Source organism: Saccopteryx leptura, chromosome 5, assembly GCF_036850995.1.
Source record: "Saccopteryx leptura isolate mSacLep1 chromosome 5, mSacLep1_pri_phased_curated, whole genome shotgun sequence".
Lineage (NCBI taxonomy): Eukaryota > Metazoa > Chordata > Mammalia > Chiroptera > Emballonuridae > Saccopteryx > Saccopteryx leptura.
The window spans coordinates 109,593,715-109,614,356 of NC_089507.1; the positions used below are offsets into that span (position 1 = coordinate 109,593,715).

General features: G+C 38.3%; 1 protein-coding gene across 3 annotated transcripts in view; it reads right to left on the reverse strand.

The window, feature by feature from the left end:
* The window catches only part of CDC123 (cell division cycle 123), a 67,618-nt gene that overhangs the window by 14,577 nt on the left and 32,399 nt on the right, over positions 1 to 20,642 (reverse strand). For all 3 annotated transcript variants that reach the window (XM_066384642.1, XM_066384641.1, XM_066384640.1), the window contains 4 exons: positions 16,429 to 16,477; positions 13,094 to 13,169; positions 10,781 to 10,903; positions 9,324 to 9,352 (listed from right to left, as the gene is read on the reverse strand). In XM_066384642.1, coding sequence (XP_066240739.1) covers positions 9,324 to 9,352; positions 10,781 to 10,903; positions 13,094 to 13,169; positions 16,429 to 16,477 — 277 coding nt within the window. The remainder of the gene's footprint in view (positions 1 to 9,323; positions 9,353 to 10,780; positions 10,904 to 13,093; positions 13,170 to 16,428; positions 16,478 to 20,642) is intronic.

The window sequence follows — 20,642 nt, forward strand, 5'->3', positions numbered from 1 at the left end:
AGCCACTCTGAGAGGACAAGACAGAGAGAGGAGATGGAGGGGAAGAGAAGCAGATGGTGGCTTCTCATGTGCGTCCTGACCAGGGACTGAACCTAGAGCATCTGCATGCCGGGCCAATGCTCTATCCACTGAGCAAACTGGCCCAGGCCAGGTCAAAGTTTTAAAGCAGCAGTTCTCAACCTGTGGGTCGCGACCCCTGTGTTTTGGTCGTTCGACGCCCCGCCGGGGTCGCAACCCACAGGTTGAGAACCGCTGATTTAAAGGTACAAGCAATAAGTCATAAAATATCTGGAAAAAAGTGAGGTATATTTTTTTAAATTATGACTCAAATTCAGAAGTCATTAAAAAATAACATATTTGATCTTCATGGCAAAAGCAGGATAATCCCAAAGACCTCATCTCTATATACATCAAGCACTCCTATATTTTGAAGGAAAATAAGACAATATGGAAAAATGGAAAAGACATGAAGCAAGAGTTCACAGAAATGACCCTATGTATATTAAAAGATAAAATGTATTCTCACGTATAAGAAAAACAGAAATTAAAATATAAAAAAACACATTACTTCATCTACCAAAACAACAACAAAATGCTAGAAAGTTTGACCATGTCCTCTGTTGGCAAGCTTTGAGGAAATATCCAGACACATTCCCAGTAGGATTACTTGTTGCAGTTTCTACAGAGGGCAAACCACCATATATATCAAAATTAAAATGCATTTAGCCTTTTGAGCTAGCAATCCCACTTCTAGGAATTTACCCTGTAGCTATACTAGTACATGTATGAAACAACATGTATTTGGGATGCTCACCACAGCACAATTTGCCTAGAAACAATGTATGTGTTCATCCCTAGGGAAGTAGCTAAGCAAATTATACAGTGTATCTGAAGAATGAAATAGATTGTTTCATTGTAAGAAATAGTAAGGCTCTCCAAAATAAGTATTTATAAAAAATGTTTTTTTCAAAAAAGCAACGTGCAGACTATATATCATATGCTAACTATGTGTAAGAAAATGAAAAAAATAAGTGTATTGCTTGTTTTTCATCAAGACTTACTGGACAGATATGTAAGAAATTAATAAAAATGAACTTGCAAGAGAGCAGAAGGTCAGGGGTTTCTATGTATATTTTCACACCAATTTAATTTTTAAGCAATGTGAATGTATTACCAATTAAAAGCTTAAAACTAACTCAGTAGGTTTGCATAGTGGTTTTCCAGGGGCTAGGCTGCAGAGAGGGTCATGAGGAAATTTCAGGAAGTGAAGCAGTCTACATTGTCATTGTAGTAGTTGTTTACAACTAGATGTGTTTTTTAAGTTCATAGAACTATACACTAAAAAAGATAAATTCAACTTGACATAAATTATATCCTAAAAAACCTAAGCAAATAAATCAGTAGTCTTAAATGATTGAAAATATAAAAAAAAGCAAAACCCTGAAACACAAGATACTATGAAAAAAATAGGCAGACTTAAAAAGTAACCAAATAGAACCTACAGAAATAAAAAATGTACCTGATATAATTTGAAACTTAGTGAATAGGTTAAACATATCAGATCAGAGGTAGCTGGAAGAGAACTAGTAGACTGGAAGATATAGCTGACAAAATTACACACCACAGTACAGAGAGAGAAAGAAGTGGAAAATGTGAAGTCAAGAGACATGAGGATAAAGTGAGAATCTCTAAATATCAACCTGTAAATAGATTTCCAAAAGCCAAAAGATAGAAAAAAAAAAAAGAGGTGATACTTGAAAAGATAGCTGAGAATTCTCCACAATTAACAAAGCAAATGAATTCTTAGACCTAGAAAGCATGACCCAAAAAAGAAAAAAAGCCAAACAGCAATGGAGCAAGGTTTTCAAAGTGCTGAGGCAACCAAACTGGTCAACTGAAAATTCTGTTCCCAGCTGAGCCTATCATCATGCATGAGAGTAAACAAAAGCTTTTCCAGCCAAGGGCTGAAGAAATTTACTATGAAAGAATATACAGTTGCCCCTCGCCATGTTGCGGTTCACTTTTCGTGTTCTCACTGTATCGCAGATTTTTAAATTGTATATATCTAATTTTGTATTGCAGATTTTTCACACAGAACAGTTATAAGAAAGTAACCAAGTAGCAAAGCCAGTGTTAACAATATTCAATACTCAAGATCAGATGTTGGGCAGATAAAATATATTATGCTCACTTTGTTAAAGATGGTGCTGCCCACGTGGAAGCCCGTCGCCCAGGTGATATTAATATGTGTTGGGGGATCCTTGTAGCCTGGGGCTTGGTTTAAGGACTAAGCCTTTCCCACCCTTTTTGATGTGGAGTGGTGCAATCCCACCATGCCTCAGATAAGTGACTTTGTATTAGAGACTTCCCTATTTTGTATATTGGATTAAAGGTTTTGATTTCTGCACTATAAAGTGGGGCAGACTGGGAGCTTGCTCTCTCAGTTCCTGAGATTAGTTTAGCATTAGAGAGGAGAGCAGAGAAAGGAGGAGGCCAGGAGAAGCAGCCAAGATGGCAAAATGCTGAAAGAGAAGCCAGTTAGTGCAGAGTTTGTGCAGAGAGGAGGAGATGGGAAACAGAGGTAAATAAGGCTGGTGAGCTAGAAACCTTTGATTCTAGGACTCTTGGGTAAGTCAGTGGCTTTGGGAGCTCTGAATGAAAAGGGAAGTGTTTTTCCACTGTGTGTATTTCTTGCCCACCGGGTACAAGCTAGGATTAAAGCTAATGGCCCACCAGTTCTTTGCTCCATTGTTTCATTACTGTCATTACCATCTCTCCGAATCAAATGTGAACCTGCATGGGCTAGGCAGCTGTGATGGTGGCCGTGGCTACTGGCTTTACATCAGACATTGTAACAAAGGAATAATATTAGGGGACTGAAATAATTTTTCAAGAGTCTACTGCAGTAAATCTAAATTCTAGTGGTGCATTAGCATCATTTGAGGAGCATCTTACAATACATATCCCCACGCCCCATCCCAGACCTACTGAATGGGTGGGTTATGGCTTTACATACATGACATCAGACTCTATCAGCATTGAGTCAACTTGCTAGCCACAGTACGAAAGCAGACACATCAAAATGTTGTCAAACTGAATGGGGGGAGGGGGAGAGGTATAAAGAGGGACAAACATAAGGTGATGGAGGATAATTTGACTTTGGGTGATGGGTATACAACATAATCAACTGTCCAAATGATGTGGAAAAGTTTACCCAAAATCTATGTTCTCTTGTTGACCAATGTCACCCTGTTAAATTTAATTTTTTAAATAAAATTAAAAAAAAAAGGAAAGAAAATAGCAAACACATATAATCACACAGTCTGAACAAAGAATCAAGTTGAGAATATACATTTTAATTTATATCATTGATAATTTTTCCTCCTTGGTGCCCTAAAGCCATTCTTGGGGCTTAAAATAACATGATATTAACAGGGTAGCAAGACAAGGTGAGGTGTGGGAGACTGCCAGTTGACAAAGATCCTAGCAGTGTAGGACTTAAGCCAAGAGGATAAAGTCTTCCCCACAAATCTCTGATTATTTGATTAAGTTGCAAATGGCTATGCCTCTCTTACACTTTCATGTTAATTATGAGACTGCTGGTTTCTACTCACATCCCCCATGTTTGTGAAGAGACTGGAGGCAGTTTTCTTTTTACTCTTTGTTTTGTGAAGTTAAAATGTTCTGGTGGGGTGGAGGGGTGTTCTGCACTTGGGAGAACTCTTGGTTTCCCTCAGAAATGTGACTTTGTAGCTAAGCTTTGTTTGTTTTGTTAATGACTTTGCACTGCCTTATAAATAAAGTGGTTTGGGGGTGGAGATTTGCTCTTGCAAGCCATCAACTGTGCAATGGGTCCTCCCAATCCCATCCTTTTCCTTTCTGTGTTTATTTTCTAATCCACCGCAGCTCCCACCTGAGACCTGCAAAACATTTATGAGTCCTGCTAGTTTGGGACAGTTGGGCATATGTGAATAGTCAATTGCTCTCTGATCTGTCCAAGCTCAAATCTTGCTGTGATTTTCATGTTGCTACCTCAACAATGGATTCCACCATGTTTTTTTAATTTTTTTTTTTTTTCCTTTTCATTTTTCTGAAGCTGGAAACAGGGAGAGACAGTCTGACAGACTCCCGCATGCGCCCGACCGGGATCCACCCGGCACGCCCACCAGGGGGCGATGCTCTGCCCACCAGGGGGCGATGCTCTGCCCATCCTGGGCGTCGCCATGTTGCGACCACAGCCACTCTAGCGCCTGAGGCAGAGGCCACAGAGCCATCCCCAGCGCCCGGGCCATTTTTGCTCCAATGGAGCCTTGGCTGCGGGAGGGGAAGAGAGAGACAGAGAGGAAAGCGCGGCGGAGGGGTGGAGAAGCAAATGGGCGCTTCTCCTGTGTGCCCTGGCCGGAATCGAACCCGGGTCCTCCGCACGCTAGGCCGACGCTCTACCGCTGAGCCAACCGGCCAGGGCCCACCATGTTTTTTTAAAAAGAGTTATTCTTGAGAAATAAATGAAGAATATTGCAACTGTAAAAAAATATATATATATACATATTGCCAAGCCCACACACTTTAATTACATTTATATAAGAGGCCATGAAAAAGGAGTTAGTTTTCTACAAGAGTGATAAAATTACATATTTAATAAAGTGCCTAACAGATGGTGTTACAAGTGCCACTGACTAAATGCATATGAGTTTTACATCATGGTTTAAATCTTCTCAGAAATTGTCAGGATGCTTATACCAGCATGTTTCTCACTTTAAAAACATACAACAGCCTGACCAGTGGCAGTGCAATGGAAAGAGCGCTGCTGGGAGCACCAAGATCATGGTTCAAAACCCGAGGTCCCCAACTCAAGCGGGATACCGGCTAAAGCTCGAGGTTGCTGGTTCAATCCCCAATCAAGGCATATCTGAGAAGCCTTGATTAAGCCTTGATAAAGCCTCCACTTTAGTTAATGGATGCACAACTAAAGTGGAGCAACAAGTTGATGCTTTTCTCTCTCCCTTCCTCTCTCTCTCTCAAAACAAAAACACAAAAATATACATGTAAAGCCAGTAGCCATGACCACTATCCCAGCCAGCTGGTTCATGCAGGTTGGCATTAGATTCAGAAAGTCGGTAATGAAACAATGGAGCCAAGAACTGGTGGGCTATTAGCTTTAATCCTAGCTTGCACCTGGCGGGCAAGTAAAAATACACACTGGGCTCCAAAACCCACTCATTCAGGGCTCACAAAGCTACTGACTTATCCAAGTTTCCTAGAATCAAAGATGTCTAACCTCACCAGCCTTATTCACTTCTGTTTCCCATCTCCTTCCTTCTCTCTGCACAAACTCTACATAAACTGGCTTCTCCTTCAGCATTCTGCCATCTTGGCTGCTTCTCCTGGCCTTTCTCTGCTCTCCTACAGCATGGGCTCCTCCTAGAACATAATCACTCTTCTCTTTTAAAACCTTCTCTTTTAAAATCTCCCCAACACATATTAACATAATCACGCCCATCCCAAGCAATCACCTGGGTGACAGGCTTCCACATGGGCAGCGCCATCTTTAACAAAGTGAGCATAATATATTTTATCTGCCCAACAATACAACTACCAGTTGTGTAAGATCATAGCAGTAATTACTTATGTACATCTCAAACATTTGCCAGGGAAATACTAAGAGACTGGCAAATTCCAATTTTAAAATTATATTAACATAACTGCATTAGCATATAATTGCTTCAGTTTTAATAGCTATAAAATGGGAACAAATAATACATACCTCACAGGGTATGCGGATCAAGTGAGAATAAAGCTCTTCTGAGTTGCACATTCAAGACAAACAGCTAGGTTTACTCACTAATGGATGGATGTGATCTAGCTTGTTATCACTCCAATTCCCTAGGTTTCAAGTCTTGAAGATTAAGCTCCTCAAGGTCATGAGATCATCTGGTTGGAAGCTTCTTGGTAGAAGCTTGTTAGAAGGATGGCATCTGACACATTACAGGCCCTTGATAGATGCTGGCCACCCGAGTGCTTGGATGTGGCCAGTGTCTATCCATTAAAAGCAGAGTGGGGAGACTAGAGCCTTGGGCTTCTGTTTATCAGCTCAGGTTTCTATCTATTCCATCACATGGCTCCACATCCTTTTCCTTCCTTTCCTTTTTAAAAAAACAAAACAAAAAACTTCCATTGATTTCAGTGAGAGAGACAGGAAGGAAAAGAGTGAGAGAAGAAGGGAGAGAGGGGAGAAGGGAGAGAGAAATCATCAACTCATTGTTCCCTTTAGTTGTGTACTCATTGGCCTCTCCTATGTGCCCTGACTAGGGATCGAACTCATACCTTAGTGCAGGGGTCCCCAAACTTTTTTCACAGGGGCCAGTTCACTGTGCCTCAGACCGTTGGAGGGCCGGACTATAAAAAAAATTATGAACAAATCCCTATGCACACTGCACATATCTTAAAGTAAAAAGACAAAACTGAAATAAATACAATATTTAAAATAAAGAACAAGTAAATTTAAATCAACAAACTGACCAGTATTTCAATGGGAACTATGCTTCTCTCACTGACCACCAATGAAAGAGGTGCCCCTTCTGGAATACGGCGGGGGCCGGATAAATGGCCTCAGGGGGCCACATGCGGCCCGTGGGCCGTAGTTTGGGGACCCCTGCCTTAGTGCATCGGGATGACATTCTACTTACAGAGCCGCCTGGCCAGGGCTACATTCTTTTTCTGAGGTTTGTTTTCACCAAGTTGAAACTTTGCCAAGGAATATCCCTCTTGTTTACTAAATCTCAATTAATAACTCCTCTTTCTGATCCTAAATAGACACATCAGCAGAAAGATGAAAATAGTAAGTGATTTGGCTGAAGAGAATAAGTATATTTGAAGACATGACTACATGAGCCAAATCCTTTTGTCCGAAGAATGATTCAAAGGTATCACAAACATCACTCCAATGAGCCTGATGTAATGCAAAATATGTGGGTAACATTTGAAAACATATGGGCCGCCTATTTGGAAAACACATCTACTGTCTTCTTTTTTTTTTTTTTTTTAATTTTTTAAAATTTTTTTATTTATTTATTCATTTTAGAGAGGAGAGGGAGAGACACAGAGAGAGAGAGAGAGAGAGAGAGAGAGAGAGAGAGAGGAGAGACAGAGAGAGAGAAGGGGGGAGGAGCTGGAAGCATCAACTCCCATATGTGCCTTGACTAGGCAAGCCCAAGGCTTCGAACCGGCGACCTCAGCATTTCCAGGTCGATGCTTTATCCACTGCGCCACCACAGGTCAGGCTCTACTGTCTTCTACATCTAGGTCAGTGGTCAACAAACTCACTAGTCAACAGAGCCAAATGTCAACAGTACAATGATTGAAATTTCTTTTGAGAGCCAAATTTTTTAAACTTAAACTATATAGGTAGGTACATTCCTTATCGAGGTAGCACTCACACGTGGTATTTTGTGGAAGAGCCACACTCAAGGGGCCAAAGAGCCGCATGTGGCTTGCGAGTCATGGTTTGCCGACCAGGAAGCTAGGTCAATAAACACTAATCACAGGACATTCAGTGACTAAATTTCTGAAAAAAGTTTTATGTCTTGACAGTAAAATCTCTGCTCTAGGATTTATTAATTCAGGTTTTTGTTTTCTTTTTGATTATAGATGTTTCCATCACTTTTAAAATTTAAATAATAGTCCTGGCTGGTAGCTCAGGTGGTTAGAATGTCAGCCCAATACACCAAGGTTGCAGTTTGATCCCTGGTCAAGGCATATACAAGAATCAACCAATGAATGCATAAATAAGTGGAACAATAAATCAATGTTTCTCTCTTCCTTCCTCTTTCTCCCTAAAATCAATAAAATAAGTAAAAATTACTATTATCTTCATCTTAAGTCTAAAGATAAAAGTGACTGAAGTCATGCTAAAGATCTTTTAGTTTATTAAAAATAATTATCAAATGACAAATTTCTGGCCACATTTAAGTATGCAAACTGAACTATTTTAAGCCAATCCAAACTCCTGAAAAAAGTAAAAAGTGGGACAAAAGGTGGCCATTTAGCCATTTGTTAAATTAATAATGTCTAAAGTTAAAACCTCAAAGAGATACCGTCTCACACCTGTCAGCTACCATCAATAAATCAATAAATAACAAGTGTTGGCAAAGATGTAGAGAAAAGAGGCTGACCTGCAGAGGCACAGGCAATAGAGCACAGACCTGGAGTGCTGAGGTTGCTAGCTTGAAACCCCAGACTTGCCTGGTCAGGGCACATTTGAGAAGCAACTATTACCAGTTGATACTTCCTTCTCACCCTTTCTTTCTTTCTCTCCCCCCACCACACCCTAAAATCAATAAAATAAAAATCTTAAAGAAATGTAAAGGAAAGGGAATTCTAGTGTATTGTTGGTAGGTTTGTAAATTGGTGTAGCTATAGAAAACAGTATGGAGGTTACGCAAAAAATTCAAAACAGAACTACCACGATATTGCACTTTTGGGTATTTATCTGAAGAAATTCAAAACACTTATTCAAAAAGACATATATGCCCCTATGTTTAATGCAGCATTATTTATAATAGCCAAGATATGGAAGCAACCTAAGGTCCATCGATAAACAAATGGATAAAAATGCTGTGGTACATATATACAAAAAAATATTAGTTGGCCATAAAAAATAAAATGTTATCATTTGCAACAACATGGATGGACCTAAAGGGTATTATGTGAAGTGAAATAAGTCAAACAAAGACAAATACCACTTAAATAAATAAACAGAACAAAAACAAACTCAAAGATGCAGAGAACAAACCGATGGCTGCCAGATGGGAGGGGCCCTGGGGGAGAGGGGTCTTCAAACTTTTTATAAAAACCGCCCACTTTTGCAGTGCTCGTCAACCTGGTCCCTACCACGCAACCAAACAGCGCTGCGATTGGCCCACCATGAAAGCTGGACCGCCCACTAGTGGGCGGTAGGGACCAGGTTGACCAGCACGGCAAAAGTGGGCGGTTTTTATAAAAAGTTTGACGACCAGATGTGTAAATTTCCAGTTACAAAAAGTCATGGGGATGTAAAGCACAGCATAGGGAAAACAGTAATAATATTGTAATAACCATATATGGTGTCAGATCTGTAAGTTTGTAGTACATAATTATTGAAGATATTATGTCTCCTGTGTTAAGTATATTTTAAGGCAAGTTTCCTGACCACTGTGAATTTCAAACACCTTAGTTTGAGAAAATATTTTTTGAGCAGTGGGCTATTTACATATATAATAGCTATGCAGTCCACTTATAAGATCAGCCCTGATTTAAAAGTATGATCAAACACAGTTTTTACTTACCCTACTGTCTCTATATATATCGAATACAACTGTAAGGAAGAAAAAACTCAAAGTTAATAATAAACTACTATTTGCATGATCTAAGCCTTCTTTTGAAAATTAAAATGCATTTTATTATTAGTTACTTCAATAGCAGAATATAACTGACCTGAAGGACTTCATACTTCTATATCTCAAACTTCAATCATAAAAAGGCATGTTGCAGCCCTGGCCAATTGGCTCGTGGTAGAGTGTCGGCCTGGCATGTGGAAGTTTCCCGGCCAGGGCACACAGGAGAAGCACCCATCTGCTTCTCCACCCTTCCCCCTCTCCTTTCTCTCTATCTCTCTCTTCCTCTCCCACAGCCAATGTTCCACTGGAACAAAGTCAGCCCGGGTGCTGAGGATGACTCCATGGCCTCTGCCTCTGACCCTAAGATGGCTCTGGTTGCAAGGAAACAATGCCCCAGATGGGCAGAGCATCGCCCCCTAGTGGGCTTGTCGGGTGGATCCTGGTCGGGTACATGCAGGAAGGAGTCTGTCTCTCTGCCTCCCTGCTTCTCACTTCAGGGGAAAAAAAAAAAAAAAAAAAAAATATATATATATATATATATATATATATATATATATATATATATATATATAAATAAATAAAGGGCATGTTGCAATGTTTTATTTACATAATTTTGTTCTCCCTTTCTCTACCCTTAGCCATAATCCCTTATATTTCCTTTTTAAAATATTTATTTTATTGATTTTAGACACAGAGGCAGGGAGAAAGAAACAAGAACCTCAAGCTGCTCCTGCATGTGCCCTGACGGGGGATGGAACTGGCAACCTCTGCACTTTGGGACAATGCCCGAACTAACTGATTTATCAGGCCAGGCAATCTCTCATATTTAAAAACTCAAACCAAACACCAATAGCATCTCAAGAGTTCACCTTTATAAACTGGTTCAATGTACTAGTAAGAGCGGCACCAATCACTGGGGATGGGAAATGAAATAAGATTTATAGTAGGAAAGCATAAAATCTAGCTACATTTATGGCATGACTAATCTTTTTTGAAAACCAAATCTGCCACTCTCTCACACACAATACTTTCAATTCTTAAAATCAACTGACAAATATTTACTATATAAATGGTGCTATCTGATCATTTCAATAAAAAAAAAATCTAGTAAGGTAGATCAATTGTCCAGCTAATTCAGTCCAAATAAGGGAAGCATTTTGTCCTCTATAGATACACCCTTTGAAATGGATAATAAAATATTTAAAACAGTAGGAGAAAAAATCCTCAGTATTTAAAAAGGTAAGGTAAAATTAACATGGAAACCATTAGCAATACCAAATAATAATAGAGTAAAACACTTAAACTAGTGTTTCAAATCTCATCTTACAATATATGCCACTGTGAAATAATGTCCAGTAACACTATATATTTCATTTCATTTCACTGAGTCAATAAAAAATACTCACAGTCTTCATCTAAGAATTTATACTGCACGTGTTTCTTGAAGAAGTCTTGTATGCACCGGCAAATCTCTTCCTTTTGTTTAGAAATATGATCGTAGTATTGTGTGTAGTCCCTTTGAGAAATAGCTGACAAGAAAATATTTTATATTCCATTATTACATTACAGTTTTTTCAATAACATCAAAAATGTGATTTAAAACTCTTGACAGAATCATTAAAATAGATCAGAAGACCAAGCAGATGAATTTTGATCAAATTATACATTATTTAGCATCTTATAGAAATATCAGTTGTAAAGGTTCATACAGATAGGTGAATCTTGAAGTTCTATTGCCATGCATTCTTACTTTAGAGATAGTAGTTATTTTTATTTAATATTATGGAAAAGTAATTAAAAAATGCCTATTATGTAAAAAATGAAAGAACCAATTTTAAATGTGCACACATAGTCAATTGCTTTTTTTCCTTTTTTCTTTTTTAATTGATTTTTAGATGGGGGGGGGGGAGCAGGAAACATCTACTTGTAGTAGCTGTTTCCCATATGTGCCTTGACCAGGCAAGCCCAGAGTTTCGAACCGGCGACCTCAGCATTCCAGATCGATACTTTATCCCTCTGCACACCACAAGTCAGGCCAATTGCTTTTCTTTTATTTTTCCAATGAATTTTCTATAAACTGGCATTCTCTGCACTTTCTTTGGGAAAATATAAAATACTCATCACCATGTGTCTTCAATATTAATACTATATTTCATAGAAGCACTCTATTTTTCCTGTTTATACATGCTACCTTGCCTTCACAAGCCAGATGTTTCAAGCCTTGGAAAAGTGAACATCCTTTTCTTTAGAGTGACATAAAGATGTCATTCTAAATAAACTAGAGATGATTATAAGAACTCCCTCAATTTGCTCTCGGCCTAGGAAAAGGCTCTCTGTTCTGAAAGAAGGGCTTCCACCCAATTCCTTAACCACATGTTGATATGCTCCCCTCTGTAGCTGCACTTAAAAGTGCAGCTTTTCCAGGACTATCTAAAAATGTGATAAATTCAAACAGCTCATTTCTTTTATGTAAAGTAATAAATGTCAACATTATACTTAATAAATAAGTAGTGTTGGCTTGATTCTATTCAAATCACACTTTTCTTGGTTGAAGATAAATTTTAGTTCACAGAAAAGGTGCTGAGACCAAAAAAGAGTAAATTACCTGCAATGTTTAACTTGAATCAAGCACAGCAAATAACATGAGAGGAAAGAAAATGGGTGGCTTTTCAAATAATACATTTATTTGTCTACATATTTTCCCTTGATAGACTAATAAACAGTATCCCAATGACAGAAAATAAATGTTTTAAAAACTTGGATTTTCTAAGAACTATATATAAAACTGAGACTCATGGACATAGATAAAAGTGAAGTGGTTTCCAGGGGGAGGGATATATAAGGGAGGGGTGGGAGGAGGGCAGTCAGGAGGGACAACTATACAGTGAAAGAAAATATTTGACTTTGGGTGATGGGCACACAACACTACGGTTCAAATGCTATAGAAATGTTTAGCTGAAACCTATGTACTCTTATTGATCAACGTCACCCTATTAAATTTAATTTTCTAAACAAAAATAATAAAATCAAATAACTTGGTTTTTGGGTTTTTTTTTCAGAGACTGAGAGAGAGAGGGATAGATAGGAACAGACAGGAACAGAGAGAGATGAGAAGCATCAACCATTAGTTTTTTTTTTGTTGCGACACCTTCGTTATTCATTGATTGCTTTCTCATATGGGCCTTGACCGCGGGCCTTCAGCAGACTGAGGAACCCCTTGCTCGAGCCAGAGACCTTGGGTCCAAACTGATGAGCTTTTGCTCAAACCAGATGAGCCCGTGCTCAAGCTGGCGACCTTGGGGTCTCGAACCTGGGTCTTCCGCATCCCAGTCTGATGCTCTATCCACTGTGCCACCGCCCGGTCAGGCAACTTGGCTTTTTATGATGCTTAAAATAAGCAGTATACAGCTAGCAATACTTAGGAAAGTCCGAGAAAGCAGGTAATATTAGACATATCCTAAGTCGGGAAGAATAAAGACCCTCACTTTATCTCCAGAATCCAGACAGACAGGACAAATTGACAATACCATGTTCCATGGAAACTGAATATGGCCTCAGGGTCCTTGTCAATATAGCATTCCAGAAAGTCAGTACGAACTGGTTAGAAGAAGAGTCTAAGATAAAGACTGATTATTACCCCTGTCCTAATTACTGGAAATTTCCTTCCATCAAATGCTTGTCTTCTTTTAACAATTACTTTCAAGGGCAAAAATTCTCACCAATAAGCTTGTTTTCCTTGACAAAACACCGGAACTCAGCCCCAGGAATTAATTCACACCATTTCCGAAGAACAAGCTGTAGAAAAAATGTAACAGAACTATATATAACAAGGGGATATTTACTGATGTAATAGACAATTTTATGCCCAGACTATGTCTTAACAACTGCAATTATTATTATCTTTTTAAAAGAGGAGTTAGAGAACATTAATGTGAGATGTAGGAAATATAGTTGTGATCTATTAGCCTAATAAATGCGAAATTGTGTTAAACTCTCTATGGCAAAATGCATTTTTGACATTTATTTATTGTTTTGAGAGGTCCAACCTAATACAACCCCAAGGATGATGAAGTCAGATTTTATTATGGCTGTGCTATAAGTTGCCCTGTAATTCATATGTTCTTAACTCTTTTAAGAAGATAAAAAAACTCAATAATTTCAAATTATGTATTTTAACCACCATTCTGTAATATGTAGTCTGATAAAATTATTATGGCTTATTACAAAAAATCATTATGTGTTGCCATTATTTTAAAGTAAACCAATTCTATCAGTAGTTCAAGTCTTCTTACTGTAATTAATTACTTAGTATACTATTCATATATTATCGGATTGCTGTAATTTTATAAGTAGAACAGTTGACAAATATATGCTTCTGAGTCTGTTTTTAAAATGTCCTTTGGAGAAAACTAGTCCTGTTTTTCTGAAGTATTAACCATAATAAATGGCTAGTGTCTCTAGACTCCATTACCCTGGCATACCACTCTTTGCCTTCCCAAACCTGTGAGCTGAAACCTAAATTACTCTGGGCGCCATTCCATATCCCTTAGTGGGCTCAGGAGCCTCCCTTCCCGTAGAGCTGATGCTGGACATGGTTCCCCTACCCAGCTACATGGTGCCACGGTCACAGATCCGGACCACAATCCATGAGATAAACAGTAGTAAAACTGTAAGGTTTTACTAAAAACAATGGAACTGAGTCACCAGATATGTATCATGGAGGGACAATACAGAACAGCCCAGACCATTTACCTTACCCTCTGTCCCGTTCACCTGCTTACCTGTACATAAACAAAAAGTTTCGCCTGAATAACATCCCAGGGCTTAACTATTTAAACTGCAACGTCACCCAGCAGGGTGCAGAACTTTCACCAACTGGCTGCCATCAGTGCTTCCCTTGTATGTAAGTAATAAAAGCTATGTCTGCTCTGTCTGGTCTTCCTTATGGTTTCTTTGGGATCCCGCAACAATACCAGGTCCATTTTCCAGGTCTGGATCTCCTGTGTTGCACTTCCCACATTCTGTGCTTCCCAGTTTCCTGTGCGTGATATTCTATAGCAAACACGTATATACAACGTTGTCCTATGATAATCTGATGTAAGTATCTCATCCTTACAAAACAGTAATGTCCCTAAGGACAAGGAACCAATTCAACTCTGTGTTTCCAACACAAGTACATAATACCTAGCAGGTGCTTAAGAATGTCAAATAAAACAGTAAATACATAAAATAAGTAGCCACTAAAAATCATGACATAAAAGATTTAATGAACTAGAAAAGTGCTCACACTATGGTTTAAGTGGAAAAAAACAGTATGCAAACAGCTTTATGAAAAGTGTACACACACACACACACACACACACACACACACACACACACGAAAAGGAAGTTAAAGACCCAAATGCTAATATTCTGAGGATATATATAGGTGGTAGGTTCATATTTTCTTATATTCTTAGATTTTTTATAATAACTTGCTTTTCTTAAAAAACTGTATGGCCCTGGCCGGTTGGCTCAGTGGTAGAGCATTAGCCCAATGTGTGGATGTCCTGGGTTTGATTCCCAGTCACGGCACACAGAAGTGACTATCTGATTCTCTACCCCTCCCCTTCTCTGTCTCTCTCGTCCTCTCCTGCAGCCACGGCTCAAATGAGTTTGCCCCTGGCGCTGAGGAAGGCTCTATGTCTATGGCCTCACCTCAGGTGCTAAAATAGCTCAGTTGCTGAGCAATAGAGTAGCGGCCCCAAATTGGCAGAGCATCAACCCCAGACAGGGGTTGCCGGGTGGATCCTGGTTGGGGCAAATGTGGGAGTCTGTCTGCCTTCCTGCCTCTCACTTGATAAAAATAAATTGTATGGTTAAAATATGCCTTATCAGGGAGAAGGGGGTAGGTGAAGGGGTGGGAGGAAGGGAGTAAAGAGGGACACATATGCATCATACATAGGTGGGATATAAAAACTGAGACTCATGGACATAGATAAAAGTGAAATGGTTTCCTGGAGGAAGGGTTGGGGAGAAGGGGAGTTCAGAAGGATAACTATATGGTGACAGAAAATGATTTGACTTTGGGTGATGGGCACACAATGCAATCAATAGTTCAAATGCTATAGAAATGTTTACCTGAAACTTATGTACTCTTATTAATCAATGTCACTCCATTATATTTAATTTCAAAATTTCTAAAAATACATTTAAAAAAACATATATGCCTTAGAAATTTAAAATGCACTGATTTCAGTTTTCATCACTGTGTGTTCTTGGTCAAATCTGTAAGTGTCAATTATTTTTAAAAGAACCTAATTATTAAAGAACCCTGAACTAAATATTACACTGTTCTTACCTATTAAAAGTTGATACTGGTATACACTGTATATATATTTTTATGGCTATGATAATTTTTATTGAAGCAAAAAAGAAATAAGAAATCGTTGCATATAGATATTAAATTTTTATAAAATTTGCATAATCTTAATTGAAATAATGTTTTAGACAGGTACTACATATATTTGTGGTTGACTAAAAAGATGCAAAAAGATAAAAGGTGAATCTTCCCCATTCAATTCCTTTGTCCTTCTCCTCAGAGACAAGCAGTGCTATCAATTTCTCATATAACTTTCCAAAAGTATTCTATGAATATATGAATATACAGTGTGTATATATATATTTTTTAAATACATACAAACAAGAGCACATGATGCATAGGATTCTGCTTGCAACATTTTTTATTTTAATTACGCTAAGAATATCCTTTTCCTAGGCTTGCCAGACTGGGTTTTTACATCCTTAGGAGTCCTGGAACCAATTTCCTACAGATGCTGAGAGACAACTGTATGTATAGACTGTGTACTATATTGTGCGTGTATATATATTTCTATAAGTATTATATATAGATAGTATATGTTTATGCTTATACATAATAAATTTCAAAATTCAATGATAATAGGTTCCTTGAGAAGTTAATCCAAAAAGTTCATTCATTTCACTTAAGAATAGCAATTCTCCACACTTCTTTTTCTAGATTTATCAACTTCATTGAGATAAAAAAGTTTCTTACCTCGTATTCCATACAAGGATCTGGGGAATCATCAGCACAATGAATAAATCTTTGAAGGAAAAAAAAAAGGTAATGATATCTTTATTTAATAGTGCACACACATTACTTATATTTAACATGAGATTAGGTTTTACTAAAATCATCCAGAAACAGAAGACTAATTGGAATGCAATGAACACACATGAATCACTACTTGATGTCAGGCATTAGTCTAGGCACCCTGAAATGTCACTTCGTTAGTCCTCAAAACAACAATGTAAGTAACTATAATCTCCATTTTTCTGTCAATAAAAAAAAAAGAAGACCCAGAAAAGACCAAATTAGTGACTAAGCCAGGACTATAGCACAAATGGTCTTAAGTGCAGGATTCCAAATAAGGGCAGGATGGCACTGCTGTTTTCAGTCCTCACTGTGTGCTTTATGACCGAACCAGAAGTCTCTATGGACTAACTCTGCCATCCAAAGTCACACAAAGTTCATCTCCCACAGGCCATTTAAAAAAATAATTGATAGAACGAGTCATTCTTCCATTAAGTATATGCTTCCTCCTCTAATCCTAAGTTTCATGAATAATTTTTCATATTGTTTATTAAATGTCTTCCTAGGCCAAGGCCTGGATTAACACTGGAAATGCTAAAATGATTAAAAGTCTCTTGTCCTTGAGGGTGGTCTAGTGGGGAAAGCCTAACAATTAGATGAAGAATTTCAAAACCGTGAAAATAAAAATAAAAATACTCTTATAGCACAAAGGAAGACCCTATTAACTCTTATGACAGGGAAAAGGGGTAGTCAAGAAGCTTCATTCACCAGGAAGAGAAGAGTCTGCATTTAAGGCAGAGACATGATGCCTTAAAGGCAAGGGGGAAGCGAGAATGGCCACACGGTATCACAGAACTACTGAAGGTCGGTACTGATGGAGTGTGGAATGCAAAGGGAGAACTGCCAAAAGATGAGGTTAGGAAGAAGTTTTGGACAAAGAGTCATCTCTAGATCATGGTGGGTCTTGTTTACCTACTGAGGGAGGTTGTACTTTATTACACAGTCAATGGGGAGCTAGAAGTTTCTAAACATGTGACAAAGCTCATTCCATTTAGGTTTTAGGAATATGACTATAGCAATGGTACTGGACAGGTTTGAGGAAGGGGTGGCAGAGAGACCAGTTAGAAGCTTAACATAGTCCTGGAGAGAGATGAGGGTTTGATTAAGGTAGAGGGCATGGAGAGAGATGAGAAGCACTACATAAAGGTATTTCAGAGGCAGAGTCAATATTACTTCATGACTAATTGAAAGTGAGGGATGAAGGAAAAAGAGGTCTGGACGACTCTGGGTGTTTGGCTCTGATGACTATCTGGATGGCTATGTGAATGCCATTCACATTTAAGGCAGAGGAAAAACAGGTGAGGCGGGGTGAGGAAAGATGGGAGATAATGACGCTTGTGTGTGTGGAGTTGGAGATATCATGGGAGAATCACATGGAGATGTCTTGAAAGCAACTGGAAACTCAAGAGAGCTGAAGGTAACTATCTGAAAGTAATTATTACAGGGGCACAAGAGCTAAAGTCAAGAAAGCAGAATTGATCACTTCAGGCAGATGACAGAATCCTTGGGAGTGCCAATAATTAGAGTAAGTAAAACTTTCTATGAAGATATTTTTTATCAAAACAACATATAGCCCTGGCCAGATAGCTCGGCTGGTTAGAACATTGTCTAGAAATACAGAGATTGCTAGTTCAATCCCCGGTCAGGGCATATACAGGAACAGATCTATGTTTCTCTCTCTCTCTCTCTCCCCCCTTCCTCTCTCTCTAAAATCAATAAACATTTTTAAAAAATTAAATTAAAAACAATACAAAAAACAAAAATTACTTTAACCATTGGTGTCTTAAGCAATTCATAAGTAAAATTGAGTTTTAAAAGTTTTTAAATTTACCTGAATGTTTTATTAGGTTGTACTTCTTTGCAATCAGTGATTATACTACAAACAACAGCAATTCTAATTTATTTGGTTGGACAAAATTGTCAGAAATAAGACCTTTTTCCAGTAACAGGGCACTGACTGATACAATCTGAACTGCAGAGAAAGGTACATAGTGTGTGTGTGCTTTGTTAAAGTGGGTTCTCTCTGTTAGTGAACAGGTACATTATATATAAAGCCTCTTAAATTTGCTACCTCCTTTAATCCTTGTCAAAAATCTGATAAGAAAGCGCTATTATTATTATCCAGATTTATCACATGAGGATACCAAGGTGAGAAATCAGGCAAGTACACTAAACCACATCTGCACCACTTCCCTACAGGATGAAGGGCCTAGAGCTGCTATTAAAGATCAGAACTTCGGGGGGGGGGGGGGGGAAGAAAACCTAGAAAACCTATAAATAGCAGGCATTTAAACTCAAGCAGCACCACTATTAAAAAAGAAAAAATATATATACCATTAACCAAATCCTACTTCCATAATATAACAGGTTTCCCAAAAGAGCAATTTGTAAAAATGCTGTTTTTACACATTTGAGCATACTCATTTTTCTCTGGAAAGCAAAATGCCCTTGCTTCAATCAAACTAATTTAAAGGTATGTTACCCTGAGGAGTCATCATCTAAAACCAGAAAACTAGATCTTCATTTACTTAGAATTTTTTAAAATAAAAATGAACCTCATAGATTGCTTTATGTTAATCAAAATTAAGCTCGTGAACTGAGAGGTTAAAAAAATAATCATAATTATTTTTATCTTTTAAAAAAAAGTTTCCCCCAGGATCAGCAGTTTGATGAACATTAAGCATGTCTCGAGTTCTCTGCTACACATTCTCTATCATTTGGGAAAATTATGCTTAAATACGTGGCCTGTAAGGAGACAAGTGAAATATAAAGGAGAACATTTTCTACATAAAGGAGAAAAGGAAAATGTTCCAATGAATACAAAAATAACAGAAGATTAAAAAAAATTAAAACTAGGATCTTGAATTCTGTATTAGCATCAAATGATCTTGAAAAAGTCAATTCACTTCTCTGGCTGGATCTGCCTCAGCAGTAAACTGGTGGAGAGAAATAGGTGATTGCTAAAGTTCTCTGAACAGTGCCATGCCTCCCTTTCTTCCCTTTCTGCCTTTGTCTTTAGTTAACCACCTGACCTGTACATTGAATTTCCAAACATGTCAGAACACAAGTTTGAAAATGAGTACACACTAGAATAATTTGGGTTGTTTTTTCAAAATACATTCAAACGGATTCCACCCAGTCCCATGGTTCCAAGATGGAAACCAGACACTTCTATCTTGGAAAAGGTGAATCTGAGCAGTGCCCCCAGTCCTAAAACTATTAGCGGTTCATGGGAAAATGGATAAGAGATGCCTGTTAGCCAGTTGTAAGCCTCTTTAGTGGATCTGCACCATTCTTGGGGAAATGAAGCAAGGAAATAGGATGAACCATCAAGTCTGAGCAGCCAGGAGCCCAAGCACGGCCTTTAAACCAGGGCTGCAGCTAAAACAGTCACTCAGGTGCACCTAATATCCCCTAAGGATACGCCAGGATTGAGCAATGTTGCAGCTGCTAAAAGTGACCACTGCACAAAACCACCCAATCTGTAGCTAAATGGGGATCTTAGGTCCTTAATCATTTCAAAAGATTCCTTCAGCTGTTTCTCCAGCCTGAACATTTTAAGTAGTAAAAATGCTAATTATTTTGTAAATTCTATTATAAAAATTCATTTTATCCTTAAAACTTTTGTCCTCAACCTCTTTTTAAAATTCTAAATAAAAAGATGAAATATGTTAAAAATCATATAGTATTATGAAGAATAAAATCTCCAGTGAAAGAATTTTTCATTAGAGGAAAATGTTCACAATATATTATACTTTTTTAAAAAATCACAAAATTGGGGCTGAGGGATCTCCATGTTTGGTGGAGGCACCGCAATGACTACTCTGAGCAGGGATGAGGCAGCCGAGGTGGGCAGGGCAAACTGGGGGATTTGAACCGGCCAGTGATCTCAGCTTTCCAGGTCAATGCTTTATCCACTACGTCACCACAGAGAGAGATGGCAGCCAAGTAGGCAGACGCACAGAATTCCAGCTCACACCACCAAACGGGATTACAAATTAATTTAGGAACAATCATCGTGAAAAACCAACTTTGGACTAAAAGAACAGGTATTTAAAAACAAGGAGCAAAGAAGAATCCATACCAATCCTGGTAGAGATTGACAGGGTGCTGTG